The 16,445-nt window shown below is 42.8% G+C and overlaps 1 protein-coding gene across 1 annotated transcript; it reads right to left on the bottom strand.

Annotated features, from left to right (window-relative positions):
• Window positions 1-5,403: 5,403 nt before the first annotated feature.
• Window positions 5,404-14,520, bottom strand: LOC126252568 (trypsin-7-like). The gene is made up of 3 exons (XM_049953469.1): window positions 14,480-14,520; window positions 11,022-11,502; window positions 5,404-5,424 (listed from the first exon to the last, which is right to left on the bottom strand). The coding sequence occupies exons 1-3, from the start codon at window positions 14,518-14,520 to the stop codon at window positions 5,404-5,406; spliced, it is 543 nt and encodes a 180-aa protein (XP_049809426.1).
• Window positions 14,521-16,445: the final 1,925 nt, after the last annotated feature.

Genomic DNA, 16,445 nt, shown 5'->3' with positions numbered 1-16,445 from the left:
AGATCGCCACATATCATCCAACCATGAGCAGAATAGCCTATTTTATTTAGCACTATTTCTAGGTTTTCATAGCCTTCTTTCATATGTACAGAATGTCCAACAGGTATAGATGCATACATGTTACCATCATTTAATAAAACAGCCTTTATACTAGTTTTGGATGAATCAATAAACAGCCTCCAGTCTTCCTTTTTGTATTCAATACCAAACTCATTAATCAGAGCAGGAATGTCTGAGCAGTACACTAAATCACCTTCTTGTTGAAAAAACTTGGAAAACTGCTGCTCTCTCTTTCTATACATGTATATGCTCGTTCCAACTGCCAATAAGTTCTTCTCTCTTTGTTCTAGAGCCAAGCAATTCAGCTTTTTCTTTCGTTAAACCCAGATCCCTAACCAAATCGTTAAGCTCGGTCTGAGGAAACAGTTTGGGCTCTAGACTTTCTGCATAACAATGGAATTCATCATCATCTGGTTCATCCAAATCACATTGTACATCAGAAAACACTTCTGTTGGAATAGAATTTACACTCCTGGAAATGTAAAAAGAACACATTGACACCGGTGTGTCAGACCCACCATACTTGCTCCGGACACTGCGAGAGGGCTGTACAAGCAATGATCACACGCACGGCACAGCGGACACACCAGGAACCGCGGTGTTGGCCGTCGAATGGCTAGCTGCGCAGCATTTGTGCACCGCCGCCGTCAGTGTCAGCCAGTTTGCCGTGGCATACGGAGCTCCATCGCAGTCTTTAACACTGGTAGCATGCCGCGACAGCGTGGACGTGAACCGTATGTGCAGTTGACGGACTTTGAGCGAGGGCGTATAGTGGGCATGCGGGAGGCCGGGTCGACGTACCGCCGAATTGCTCAACACGTGGGGCGTGAGGTCTCCACAGTACATCGATGTTGTCGCCAGTGGTCGGCGGAAGGTGCACGTGCCCGTCGACCTGGGACCGGACCGCAGCGACGCACGGATGCACGCCAAGACCGTAGGATCCTACGCAGTGCCGTAGGGGACCGCACCGCCACTTCCCAGCAAATTAGGGACACTGTTGCTCCTGGGGTATCGGCGAGGACCATTCGCAACCGTCTCCATTAAGCTGGGCTACGGTCCCGCACACCGTTAGGCCGTCTTCCGCTCACGCCCCAACATCGTGCAGCCCGCCTCCAGTGGTGTCGCGACAGGCGTGAATGGAGGGACGAATGGAGACGTGTCGTCTTCAGCGATGAGAGTCGCTTCTGCCTTGGTGCCAATGATGGTCGTATGCGTGTTTGGCGCCGTGCAGGTGAGCGCCACAATCAGGACTGCATACGACCGAGGCACACAGGGCCAACACCCGGCATCATGGTGTGGGGAGCGATCTCCTACACTGGCCGTCCACCACTGGTGATCGTCGAGGGGACACTGAATAGTGCACGGTACATCCAAACCGTCATCGAACCCATCGTTCTACCATTCCTAGACTGGCAAGGGAACTTGCTGTTCCAACAGGACAATGCACGTCCGCATGTATCCCGTGCCACCCAACGTGCTCTAGAAGGTGTAAGTCAACTACCCTGGCCAGCAAGATCTCCGGATCTGTCCCCCATTGAGCATGTTTGGGACTGGATGAAGCGTCGTCTCACGCGGTCTGCACGTCCAGCACGAACGCTGGTCCAACTGAGGCGCCAGGTGGAAATGGCATGGCAAGCCGTTCCACAGGACTACATCCAGCATCTCTACGATCGTCTCCATGGGAGAATAGCAGCCTGCATTGCTGCGAAAGGTGGATATACACTGTACTAGTGCCGACATTGTGCATGCTCTGTTGCCTGTGTCTATGTGCCTGTGGTTCTGTCAGTGTGATCATGTGATGTATCTGACCCCAGGAATGTGTCAATAAAGTTTCCCCTTCCTGGGACAATGAATTCACGGTGTTCTTATTTCAATTTCCAGGAGTGTATATCATCTGGTGGTTCAGGAACCAGCAAATCTACACCACACGCTACTGGCCGGATGGTGAATGGAAGGTTAGAGTAGCTTATTACCTTCTTGTTTTTCGAATTATGACCAGTAATATCAACACTGCAAAAGTAACAATCATTGGAATGATTTCTCGGCTCTCTCCATACCATAGGAACAGCAAATGTAAAGGCTTTTTTCTCCTGTTTGGACCATTTCTCAGATCTTCAACACACACACAACATACCCTATGCGGCGCTAAAGATTTATGTTGATCACCAAGTTTAGATGCAAAGTATGATCGATAAAGATTTTTCAGAAAGTCTGTAATGTTTCTTTGGTGTTTTTTAATCACATATACAAATATAACATAAACTGTCAGCAGTGTTTTTACAACCATGATTAGACATTGTACTAAGCACATGCACAGAAACAGGAAAGTGAGGGTAGGTTGACGGTAAGCAAAACACCATTTGTTAACACAAAAATAGAATCGAACTTTCTTGCCAGAAAATGTTTTCCGGCAGTGCTACCAACGTCATCTACATTCATTACACCTCCTTTTTAAATGATTTGAACTATATAAAAGCTGTTAAATTCTTTAAAAAATCGCTTTACTTAATAAATTTAACTTTAAAATGTGAAGAAATGGTGGGTGATACATTTTTTAAGTATCATATTTAGATGTCTCATTCCGAAAAACATATTCAGTAAAACCGTTTTTCCATCGTTGATATGCGTAATACATCCAATGTTACTGGAATTGTAATCATATGTTTATCTGTACATGTGCATCACACCTATTTAGTTCTATCTCATTTGAATAATTCCTTCGTGTCTTAGAGTATATTTGTAGAGAAATTTACCGTCTACTCATTCCATCAGATGAAGAATCATATATAGCTTCCTACAGACTTTATCAATGTGACTGGTGAGCCAGGCTAAAAAGAGTTTTTGGAAGTCAATAATGCAAACATAGTTCACAAAAATTTTCAATATTTTAGGTAAATCAGATACTTTATCGTATTTGGCTGTTATATCGGTGCTTAGTATTTAATTATTCTTGTGACATCACCAGATCACAACTTAAAACTGCATCGCATTTAACTGGCCGCCGAACACGGGCAAGGGAAGCAGATGATACGCTCGGAATAATAAAATAGTGCCAATACTGATTTCATCGATATATGACATGCGCAGTTGTATGAGCATGATAGGATTCCTGGAATGGCCTTGGATATAAGAAAGTGCTAATGCTGACATCAGGTGCCTTGAAGGTGCAGTGCAGACATAAAATGACCCCGAAGGTCATTTGAAGGTTATCTAGCTTGCTCACTGAACCGCTATTGTTTAGGATAGTTTAAAAGATGTAGTAATTTAAATCAGTTCAGAGTATAACCAATTTTTATTTGCTCTAGTTTTTCGACACAATATACAAGTGATTAAGAGATAGCAAAGTTTTAAATAACTATGGATTCAGTTCCTAAAAAAAGGCTTTCACACTGTGGAAGACTGCATGGCAGAAACATTACAAGTTATCATTATCAGAGCTGTTGAATAATCCGTCGTTAGTGAGACAAAATCACGAACTTTAATCAAGTTGCATGCCAGAATAAGAAAGTAACAAACTTATCGGAGTATGTATCATGCTACCACAGATTGTGACCTTTACATTTCTCCAAATTTAGCAAACCGTTTGCCCATGGGTAGCAGACTGTGGGTGGAAAACCAGTCGTGTCGTGACAGTAACGTGAGTGGCAGGTAACCTACTTCTCCCTCTTCAACACTCTACTTTTCTAACAACCCATCGTGGAAGGGCATAGCTTAATGCTGTTGCGAATGTGGTGGAAGAGAATATACCTTGCGCCATGAAAGAAAGCTACGAAACACGACAGAAAGTCCCACTCTTTGTTTTAAAAATGCACATTAAAAAAAATGAAATTGTTACCGGCTTGCAGTGTCTCTTCGAGTGGTCTTCACTTTCATACCAAGCACACTGGTTCAATTCTATTGTATGCAATATCTAATATCACTGAGATACTCAATAATTTGTATCTTAAACGCGCTCAGATAGAAGCTATAAGTCGGGAGGAAACCTGCATATGGCTTACCGATCAACTCAGACACCTCACAAGTATCAGAAACGCTGCGCAATATAAACGGCACCAACCCCCGAGAACCATCTATGCCACAAGGAGACTACGCAGCTGAGTTAGTCAGTCTGCGAGAATTCAAAACTCAGGTACCCCCACCCGTTAACAGAAAACATTCACAAGCGCCATGTCACGTGGAAAAATATACGACGGCTAGTGACAGGCAAACCTCAATTTGTATCTGAACCTCTGGTTCCTCTTGAGGATCTAAGTGAACGTTTCTCCAACCCTGCACCTCTGCTTGACCAAGCCAAAAAAACGCAAACCATTGACTCCCTTGAAGTATCTGTGACCGGTAGAAACGAAAATCTTTTTCTGCAACCGATAAGCGTTAACACAGCCAGGAAGTCAAGTTCGAAAATTCGTTCGAGTGCTCAGCAGACGACAATATTATAGTGCAAATGATCAATTTCCTCATCGTTCCATTAGCGTCCCTAATAACGTATGATTTACTCGTTCTGTGACCTCCAGCATTCTCCCAGTGGCCTGGGAAAAGCGACACTTATAAGCTCTGCCCTGAAAGGAATTTGCGATACAAACCTTCTGTCTACAGGCCCATTTGCATTCTACAAGCAATATCTAAGAGTTTAGAAAACTTAGTTCGCGATCTGCTTACCTTCTGGATGGTTACTCATCTGGTTTCTGGAAAAGTCACAGGACGACGAGTCATTTCAGACGTGACTGACGAAGTTGAACAAGCTGTGGACAGACGAGAGGCGACTATTATGAATTGTTTGGATTTCACCATAGCTTTTTGCTAAACTCAGAAGAAAAAACTTTTCTTCAAGTACTGTACAATGGTTCCACTCATATCTTACAAAGAGCCAACATTGTGTAATGGTCGGAACAATTAGGTAACAATGGATGAGTGTAGTATCAGAGAACCCACAACATAACTTTTCTCGGTGTATGTTAATGACATGTCTCTCATTGCGAATGTCATTTCTACTCTGACGAGCTTCAGTTATACCTAAGTGTAAGCCTAACAAATCTGTCCACAGCCTTCCAGAAAGAAAATGCTGACTTACTTGCTTTATCAGAATGGCTGGCGAACCCAAGTTTGAAACTTAACCCATCTAATACGCAAGGAGTCGTAGTCGTTCACAAAAGACTTATTACTCCTCACTTCCGAGAATATCTTCCACCCTTAATCTTAAAGAGCACAGCAAATAATTTGGGTATAGGTCTGGACCATGACCTGCACTGGACTGAGCACACAGCTGCAGTCTGTAAGAAGGTTTCAGTATTATTTCATTTCCAACAGAAATACAAAAAGTATTTCTATTCGAGCTTAAAAGGAAACTCATAGAGTCACTAATATTCCCTGTAAAGAAGAAAAAGGAAGAAGTAAAAAACATGGTTGAATTATTAGTCTGAAGCGAGCAGTTCGCAAGTAATTCTATACTTGAACCAGTGCAGTGTAGAACACAAAAAATGCCAAACGACTAGACGGGTCATCGCTAATATACTGCAATATACTGGCACTGTGATGTTGCTGGAAAAATATGTCATCTGCCACAGGCAATTTCAAACCTTAAAGCCAGTGAAAAAATTTGTTCATCTCATCGTCTTCGTTAGTGTATTTTTTCACAGAGCCATCCCGAAAACTTGGTCGGATGGTCAATGAATCGGGCGAAGGAACAACTTGGGTCACAGAAGATGCAAAATACTGACAACACTATTGATTTTTCTCTTGCGGGAGGACACTAAATAACTGAACTTAAACTAACAACAGTTACTGATAACTTTACCTTCTCTTCAAGGTATTAACTGTATCGCCAAAAAATCTCCACGAAGTCATATTAAGTACTTTCATGTCGGACTGGAAGACTAGTTGGTCAGTGTTGAGTATCAATTCAAAAGTGATGGTTATCCATAGGTGATAGGGGTTAAGGCTTTTCATGTTTATAATTAAAGGAGATAACTGCTTTTAAAATCATTCATTAGTTTATTGCAATATATGAAGTGTGATGGAGGTGAATTATTGTGTCATTAACCATCGGTAAATGGCTACGATTCTTCTCTTTGCAAACTTGGTACAATTTGTGCATGAAAGGAATTCTTCAGATGCGTTCCTAGCTGGGAAGCCCGGCGACCAGGTGGACACAGGCAGTGCGCTCACGGGCGAGCGGCGGTCGCGCGCCTATGTCGGCACGCTTCGCAGAGGACAGGCCCCCAGAGGATTAGCGACAGGCGAAGACTCTACATACATCAACACACTGCCAAGGGAAGCCGTGGACATTCGCACGTGTGACCGATGGCAGCGGAAGCTACAAACTTAGAACGAAAACCAGCTTTGTCACGATTCTAGGTAACACGGACAGAGCGGCAAGTTGAATAGCAACAGCACGACTTGGGTGTCCAAGAATCTCAAGTGGCCCGGGGAATTTTGGCCGTTACCGCGAGCAGAAGACCTGGGAACGTAGCGGCAATACTCAAAGGAAGAAATGTTGGTTTATTTGTATACTCTGTCTCACACAGAGTATCGCTCTCTTTCCCTCGCGGAATGCGACGGTAAGGGGGAGGCAATTTTGAAAGGGACCTCGTCATTGGAAAGAATCTATATTCGCTTTGAAAAATAGTACGAGCTACTTAATTTGCGGAAGGACGGAGACAAGACGCTGAAGAGGAGCGGCTCTCTCTCTCCAGGTGCGAGGAGCGCACTCGTATTGGGCATTCCGAATATTACTTCTGAGGAGGCAGGAGTTCACTCTTGACTGCTTCCGACAAGTCGCAAAGATTCTCTCATCGCTTGTTATGAGACAACGCACTTTGCATTCGTCGCGAACAGCTTAGAGAGCAAAGTTTGATAGTAGGCGAGCTTCACTCACTGTGCGCGTTATCAAGAGCTTAACTCAGGATCACATTTTGATTTGCTACACGTCCGGTGACGGTAGTACTGTTAGAACAGTTTTGAGCTTTGTTTAATGCAGTTTCACGTAGGTTTGCACTTGCAGACGGACGCATACCGTCATCCAGTAATGATAACTTCCAGTAGCAGGTTTCGGTCACTATTTTCAGCGCAGGGCATATTGGACGCTATCAACTACGTCGCCGGCAGAGTCTTGATAACGCCGCACACCATCAGCCGACTCTACCGCCACGCCGACCACGCTATGAACATGGTAATACAGCAAACGACCGCTTTTAGAGCTGCGCATTCTTCTTTTGCTTTCTTCAATTTCTCTGCAATGTGTTAGACGCTCATAAAGACGCAAGGCACAGTATTCACCGTTTTCCCGTTAAGAAAGTCATATGTTCAGCTGTTTTTTTTATTATTATTCCGTCCTCATTTATTACACCAGGTCAACACATCTCGTGTAATTTATTTATATGTTAAATTAGAATGAACATATACAATGCTCATGTTAAAAGGCAAATACCAGATTACCAGATCAGGCTCATTATATAATTCACTTGTTGTTAGCTCTTGGTGCCAATTCAAATCTATTTGTTTCTTTTTTTTTATATACTTCCTACAGTATATGGCGACCCAAATTTTTTATTTTTGTTATCATTATTTGAATAATGTGTGAGTGATTGTTAAATGAATTTGATAAAATTTCAATAATTATTGCATAAGCAGTTTAATGCAGTCTAACTGAATAAACCACTTATATGTTGAACAGCACTCCTTGCGTTTCATTTATAGAATTTAAATAAAATTCACATCTTTTTCTCCCCCCATACGAGGTATCTTGCACCTGTAGCAAAGAAGTGTAGACTCGAGGTCGCAGCCCGCTTGGCCAATAGTTATGGAGCAAAGACAAATAGCGGTACGGGTGTAGAAATCGAACATGACTTTGTTTAATGATTCATCTGGGATTAGTGTGAACTGATGTATAATATGGATGGACAATCTGTCCTACTTAGACGCGAACCCAGGACAAAAGTCCAGTGTCCCATCGGTTACGTCTCATCCGACGGGGTGAAGGTACAGTATTGAGTACGAGGAAATGCAGTGAGTGTAATGTATTTAAGCGACAGAATGTACAGACGCTACAAAACGTCTCCGAACTCTGTAGCACAGGTGGTACGGCAGCTGGCCTTCTGACCGTGAAAAGTACGGCTGTCAATATGAGACTGTAATTGCGTAGAGGTTAGGATACTGGATAATGGATTGATAGATTAACGAAGAAGGAGATAAGAGTGCGATCATTATCTGGCATCCATAAAGAATAAATTGGCACTGGTCTCGTATGAATGAATCATAAAAAGTGAATCAGAAGTCCTGAAAGGCTAGTGCAATGTTCTGGTGTCCGTTTTACATGCAAAATTTTCAACGTCTTAAATACAAGAAGAATGAAGGGGTATTGCAAATACTCAGTTGTCCGTTTCACACACAAAAGTTTCAACGTCCTGAATGCAGGATGAACAAAGGCAAGTTTTGCTATACGATAACATGCAGGGTGGGGCCAAGACCAGAGGGTATGGAGTATTTTTAATACTTTGGAAGACGAACAGTAACTTATTGTAGTGATTAATAAAAAAGAAAAAAGAGAAGAAAAGAAAAGAAAGGGTTGAAAATGTGGGAAGAAATGGTGAATAAAAAGTGGGTTTTAAAAATAGTTAATGACCGTGAAAAAGGGAAAGAATGAAATGCAAATCGGACTTCGTATTACAGTAATGTTATCGGACTTCGTGATTCGGAAAGGCTATTGTTGGGGTGGTCCTTGTGGCGTTTCTGAGCAAAAGTCAAACCAATTTCCACTACAAAAATTATTTGAAAAAAAAATACAGAGAATAACAAATGTAACTAACAGGGGAAAATGGCGTAGATAAGAGTTCATCCTTTACCAGTTTAACATGTCTTCTTTCGTGCGGCGTCCAGGTCTTCAAAATCTCCTACTTCATTTCTGCGTGAAAAGTCTACTCCGAAATCTTGCAATCGTCCAGGCATCACTAATTTATACAAATTAAAATCATCTTGATACTGAATGCAATTTAATTTACTTTGCTACTTCCATCCTCCGAATTTCATAACTTCCACAATATGTCTACACATTAAAATCAGATAAAGACTAGCTAATAAGTTTTTTACGTCTGCATTAAGCTTCCACTCTCGAGAGACAATAGACGGATAGAAAACAAAAAAGAGTTACAATTTTAGTATTTTCTCTACCGTCGAGCGCTCATACCGCTGCGACGGTATAATTTATATCTGAGGGAAGGAGTGTAGCGCGGCGAAATTCAAAGTCCCGCTACATCCGGAAAGGCTAGTGCAATGTTCTGGTGTCCGTTTTACATGCAAAATTTTCAACGTCTTAAATACAAGAAGAATGAAGGGCTATTGCAAATACCCAGTTGTCCGTTTCACACACAAAAGTTTCAACGTCCTGAATACAGGATGAACAAAGGAAAGTTGGGCTATCCGATAATATGCAGGGTGGGGCCTAGACCTGAGGGTATGGAGTATTTTTAATACTTTGGGAGACGAATAGTAACTTATAAATAATCGAAAGAAAGTTCCAGTTCCGATTCTGTTAAAAACCTTCGTAATAGCCACTTTTCAATCATTTTCTTCAAAGCAAAACACCTGACCTCCTGACACCACAATATGTTTTCCTTTCCCTGAGAAAAGGGGGGATGGGGGTGGGGGGAGGAGAGATGGCTTTTAGCTGGGCATCGGCGTACAACGTTCCCACTGCTGCCGAAAACGAATTAGCCCATGATTCTTCATAACGTGGATAGCAGGATGTGCACGTATAGATAATAGTAGAATCGCGCACACAAGGTATAAAAAGGCACTGTATTGGCGGAGTTGTCATTTGTACTCTAGTGATTCATGTAAAAAGGTTTCCCACGAAATTACGGCCCGCACGACGCGAATTAACAAACTTCGGAAGCCGAAATGTAGTTGGAACTAGACGCATGGGACAGTCCATTCCGCATGTCGTTAGGGGAATCCAATATTCCCAGATAAACAGTGTGAAGAAGGTACCGTGGATACCAAGTTACAGGCATTACCTCTCACCACGGAAAATGCAACGACCAGCGGCCTTCACTTATTGACTGAGAGCAGCAGCGTTCGCGTGCTAAGAAACAGGCAACAGTGCGTGAAATAGCTGCAGAAATCATGTGGGACATAGGAGGAACATACCGTTTAAGACAGTGCGGTGAAATTTGACACCAACGCGAGTGTCTTTGCTAACAGCATGACATCTCCTGCAGCGCCTCTCCTGGGTTTGGGACCATATCGGTTGGACCATAGACGACTAGATAACAGTGGCCTCGTCAGGTGCGTCTCGATTTCAGATGGTAAGAGTTGCAGATACGGTTCGAGTGTGGCGTACACCCCACAGAGCTATGGACCCAGGTTGTGAACAAGGTCCTGTGAAAGCTGGCAGAGGCTCCATAACTGTGCAGACTGTGTTTACATGGAATGTACAAGGACCTATGATCCAACTGAACCGATCATTGATAGGACATTCTTAAGTGTGGCTGCGTGGAGACAATTTGTAGCCATTCATGAACATCATGTTTCCAAAAAAGAATGGAATTTGTGTGGATGTCAGTGCGCCATGTCACTTGGCCGCAATTGTTCGCGATTAATTTGGAGAACATTCTGAATAATTCGAGCGAATAACTGGGCCACGCATCGAACATTTATAGGACATGATCGAGGGATCAGCTCGTGCACAAGATCCTGCACCAGCAACCTTTTCTCAGTTATGGACGGCTATAGAGGCAGCATGGCTAAGTATTTCTGCAGGGGACTTCCAACGACTTGTTGAGCCCATGCCATGTCGAGTTGCTGCACTACGCCGTGCAAAATAAGATCCAACACGGTATTAGCAGGTACCCTACGAATTTGGTCACTTCATTATAAATTGTGTAATTTTATTTTCTCGAGATGTTGTTTAAAACTTTATGACTATTCCTAGCATCTGCAGTGTGCATGACTCATTGTGTAAGGCTTACCGCTTTTGCAGACTTTACCTGAATGTTCGGCCCTAAGGTGTACGAGCCACTGATAGAAATGACAGCGATGTCGTAATCGCCATTAACCCAGCTGAAACTTTCGTGGATGATTGCTTCAGTGACGCCGTAAACGGTGCCACCGCTCTCTCGAGTGGAGGTGCCAGCCCTTACAGAGAGGAACCTGACGTCGAAGCCGTCAAGAGCAAAGTAGTGTGCCGTAGTGAGCACCCAGGTGCTGCTGATGGTGGAGCCGCCGCACAGCAGCCCATCCCTGAGCTCCAGGTCGACCTGCCACGGGACCACGGAGATGTCCAACGGCGTGCCGCCCACAATGCGGCCTCCGGGGCACGGGGACGGCCCTCGGGCCCTGGTGGGGGGCGCGCCGGCGGCGGCGGTGGCGGCGGCGGCGGCGGCGCAGGCGGCCAGCAGGCACAGCGCGACGGTCGCTTTCGATATGTCTCCGAGTGGCTGCTGCCCGTTCCTGCTGACGGTGGCGACTTTTATAATCAATTCGCTTATCTCTTATCATCTCCCTCCCAAACTCAACGATCGCCCATTGACCTGTTACTGCTATATAAATCCGATAAATTGACGTGGAGCGTTTACAGCAGGCATTTAAGACCCATGCGTACATTGCTCTACACTACATTCATACACAAATGCTAAACACGTTGGACAACCCGTTTCATCAGCGTAGGTCTCTGACACATACCAGAGTTTCACTGATTCACTATTTTCTCCTGCTCAAATTCACGCAATAAATTCGGTCTTCGAGTGAGGCGATTGGTTTTTTACCAATTATCTGACAAACTAATGTTTCTCCAGGTATACCACAGTCATTTTAAAAGTTCTAGAAAAGCTCCTTCGACTCTCCACCTCTAGTACACGGCAGCACTGCTGGGAATTTCTGCATGAAGCCACCAATGAGAAACGCCATTGAGTCGATCGTTTTGCCTGACGTCTTCGATCACTTTGCATGATTCTTTTTTATTGTCTTTCCAAATACCCTTCTTTTCCTCAACCACTTGTGCCACATCGTGGCACACAACCGTGCAGAACTTTTGCTGCTAGTGTAAGTGAACCTGCATAGTGCCCATACTCTTTTTGTCTAAAGTCCACTACAATGTGCACAAAAGTCTTAGCGTAGTCTTAAGAATTTACTTCCTAAGTTCTTCACATTTTCTAGAAACCAACGAATTGTGGTGAAAATTAATACAGCGCATTTTGCTTCCAAAAGCAAAGTACAGTTTCAAATTCAGCCACATCAAATTCAAATAATCGTAACTGCTGTCTCCGTTGAGTGAAAGCCTCTAAGAAAGGTTTACCTTTTATCTCAAGGTACAACTAATACACTATCCATAAGTCTATCAAGCAAGCAGTATATGCTAATTATTAAGGTGTTGCAGACAGTAACCAGATGAAGAAGAAATTTAATCAGTTGAAACAGAAAGTCTAAAATGATGTCTTTGAGAAAATATGCACCACTACCTTTCTGCAATGGAATTTAATTTGATTGGTAAGGTATTCCTACTTTTATGACGTGAGTTTATATCTTTGGGATTGAAGTTTGTGCCAGGTGGTATTTAATTTTAGATCTCTTTTGAACTCATCTTCCTTTGTTTATCATTCAAACAGCAGAAGCGCCACAGTGATAGCAAAAGGTCTAGCGCTCAGTGTAAGTGCCGGGGACGGCAATTATTTAAGTTGTTAATTACTTTACAGAAGCTATAACATTAAATGAACATTACAATTAGCGGCACTCGGAACTTTCACTGAGTCACAATTTTTAAGTCTGTGTAGTAGTCAAGAAATCGAACCCATTGGCTTGACTCATCTTTCAAATAAATTACAGGATGCAGTGAAGTTACTAACTTTACATCGCTCACTTCAGGAAATAGCTTATATTTCCTATACGCGAGGGTGTGCTGCGAAGTAATTACTGCGTCTTTTTAGGTGCAAACTCTTAAAACGTATTATATAAAACAAACGGTATTAACACTGTATATCTTTATTCTTCCTGTCTACATATTTCCAGCCCTCTGTCACTAGAGGGATTGAGTTGTAGCGTGTCATGGCGGTGTGGGACGCAACTATGTCGGTGCGTAAGAAACAGCGTATCTCGAAAATTCTAAAGTATATGAAGAAAATTTCCAGGAACGTTCGAGATCGGCATCTTAGGAATATTTTGTAAAAATTACAGCTATTTACAGTGCATAACCATTTCGGAATCCACGGCTGGGTTTTTGTATCCAAAACACAAGTTTTTTGGATATTTGTCGATAATCGATAAAGATTTAGGAAAACTGGGAGATGGCTCTTCTAGAGCTAGAGAATATACAGTTTGAACGATTTTCTTCTGTTGTTTATTATGTATATTTTGCCTACTGGATTTTAGGTGTACAAATAGGGAAAGTTTGAATCTATTTTTGGTATTGGATAAAGACATCATCAATATTTTCATATTCGATATCGGGGACTTGCGTTGCGTAGCATTCTTGGAATCTTCGGATGAGTTTTTGTTCGCTGGTGACGATGAAAACATAATAAAGAAACCCTGGTTTTTGTGTTTCCCGCGGACCCGCTTATGAACTAACGCTGCATCCATAAGTCCCATCAAGCTGGCCGTAGACCACATGAAATGAAGCCGATCGTAGACCACATCAAATGCAAAGAAAACCACACGATTCACTCCATTTGGCTAAGCAGGAGGCAATGTGAAATACTCATACTTTGACACTGTACTGTAGGATAGTGACAGTAAGACGATTTTTCTGCTCGGCATACAAATATTCCGTTGCCGAAGGGGTATCAAAAACACTCGACCCCACCTTTTTGATCACCAGCAGAATCCGAGGTATGAGCGACGGAAATTCCTATTTTCATGCGCTTTGTTTTACCGATTTGAATCAACAATTTTTCAATTTATCTGACTGCTGGAGTAACCGAATTTTTTAGTACTCATGTGGACGGTGTTACACTGTTTATTGTTTGGGTTCAATTGTTATTTTTTACCCCACGCAGATATTTTTCCTAGGTCATTTTGAAATTAATTTTAAGCTTCTGAAGACGGCAAAAGACAGGTTCATTCGTAAAGGATCGAAGATGGTTGCTCAGATTGCCTACTAAATCGATTATATAAATTAAGTGCAGCATTTTCTTGGGAACCCGAGTCATAACTTCGCTAACGAGGGCGGCAAAATAACAATTCGGTGTTGTCCAGCTTATACTGTATGCAGTTCTCCTTTCGAGTAACTTATTCTTTACCGTATTAAACATCATAGAAGGCAAACACAGCTACTACAATAGCTAGTTGCTAGTTTCGTAGCTGGAAATAAATTCTTTCCCTGTTACGAAAATATTAAGAAGTTAGATTAACGCGATTCTTTTACTAATATTTTAGATGAGTCAGTCACGTGTGGAATCGGAGGGTTTGGTTACAAGGTGTAGGAAATGCGCACACGCAGGAGGCAGGCTTGCGAGGGGCGGCGGCGGGGGCCATAGGACCTTAAGCCGGTACGGCGGGGCGTGTGTCAGAGCTTCCCATTCCTGTGGCTGGTCAGCGACCTTGTTGGTAGGGCATTCCAGTTGTCTTGCAGTGCTGTGTCAGTGGCGGCTGTCGTGCACTCGTAAGTGTGGGCGGAGGTCGCCAATACTCATCACAGCGGTTGTCGGTGGTGTTGTGCAGGATCGAAACAGAGACCAGTGGCTGCTGAATGGTCTCTGACATTGTCTGACCGCGTCTTCGTACGTCCCACCTTAATTTCCTTCACGCAGTGTTGCTTGTCTGTTTGCAGTGACACTTCTAAGCAAACGCCGCTACTTTCGGTTGCTAAGTGAAAGCCGTCGGCCACTGCGTTGACCGTGGTGAGAGGTAATACCTGAAATTTGATATTCTCGGCGTACTCTCGATACTGTGGACCTCGCCCCACTTTTAAATATGTACAGTTCCTTGATGCCGATGCACTGCCGCTTTATACCTTGCGTGCGCCGTACTACCACCATCTGTATATGCACATGTTGCTATCTTATGACTCTTGTTACACTGATTTCTTCCTCCCTTCGAACGCCGGATATTTCCCAGTGATCGGGTCACGGTAGTGGAGCACTAACATGTCGTAAAACTGAGTCAGAGTATGTCGGTGAGCGACAGAATTCTGGCATCAGGCTCTGACGAAGTCCGTGGCGCTCCAGTCTTAACAATTACTCGCTCCAATTTAAATACGCACAGTTCTTTGAAAGTTTCTGAATTACCATTAATGATGCGCTGGAATATACGCTGGATCCCTTGTGCCAAACTGTACGATGTTGTCCCAGATGACACTACCTTACATACTGGTTAAAATGAAGCATTTTAGTAACACTCATTGTTTTAGTTCAGTTTTAGTAAAAGAAAACAATGAATCTATAACCACTGTACAGTATTGTTACGGAGAGTAAGACAAAATGTGCTACTCATTGTTATGCTAAATCTCTTATTTCTTTTTCTTCAAATTTTCTCTTCTTTAATTTTTGTAAATATTTGTTGGACACAGATACATCTGTCTAAGCTCTACATAACTACACACATGTGTTCATTAAACAGCACACGATGTGAGATGTATGACTACATTTCCGTTAACTTGTTGTGCTTCGTGTATCACTCCTGATCAACAAATTCATAGACGTCAGTCATTTTTAGCTTATACATAAACCTGTGACTTGTTAGTCAGTGCACAGAGGTACAGATTCTACTAACATACTGATTGCAGCACGGTATTCGAAAACGTTACAGAACATTTCCATGCCGAGTTACTCTGTAACTATCTGGACTGTGCTCCTTCTGCATCTACAATGGACGCAATACCTGTGTCTATATGACAATTAGTAATGTAAGTTTTTTTACCTTCTTTTCCAAATAGTTGACATTGCTTTTTTTTATCCTGATTTCTCGGGGAAAAGTCACAAAGGTTGACGATGATCTCTAATTATTGTATTTCTTGAAATTAGGAGTCTAATTTTTAACTGATCAGATATAAAATGTGATATCTTTTACGCCACTATGCATATTCCAGGGGATATCAGTTCTGCCCAAAATGGCTCTGAGCACTATGGGACTTAACAAATGGTTCAAATGGCTCTCAGCACTATGGCACTTAACATTAGAGGTCATCGGTCCCCTAGAACTTAGAACTACTTCAACCTAACTAAAGACATCACACACATCCATGCCCGAGGCAGGATTCGAACCAGCGACCGTAGCGGTCGCACGGTTCCAGACTGAAGGGCCTAGAACCGCTCGGCCACAACGACCAGCGATATCAGTTCTGTCGAGTATTAATTTACGTCAACGTTTTCGGAGATTATCTTATTTTCCCATGTGAATACAAGAGTCAAGTGCTGAAATTACTTTTTGGATGGATATAATAACAAAATCAATAAGATAAT

Source organism: Schistocerca nitens, chromosome 4, assembly GCF_023898315.1.
Source record: "Schistocerca nitens isolate TAMUIC-IGC-003100 chromosome 4, iqSchNite1.1, whole genome shotgun sequence".
Lineage (NCBI taxonomy): Eukaryota > Metazoa > Arthropoda > Insecta > Orthoptera > Acrididae > Schistocerca > Schistocerca nitens.
Note: the sequence above shows the minus strand (reverse complement) of the source record. Positions and strands in the feature narration are given on the sequence as shown.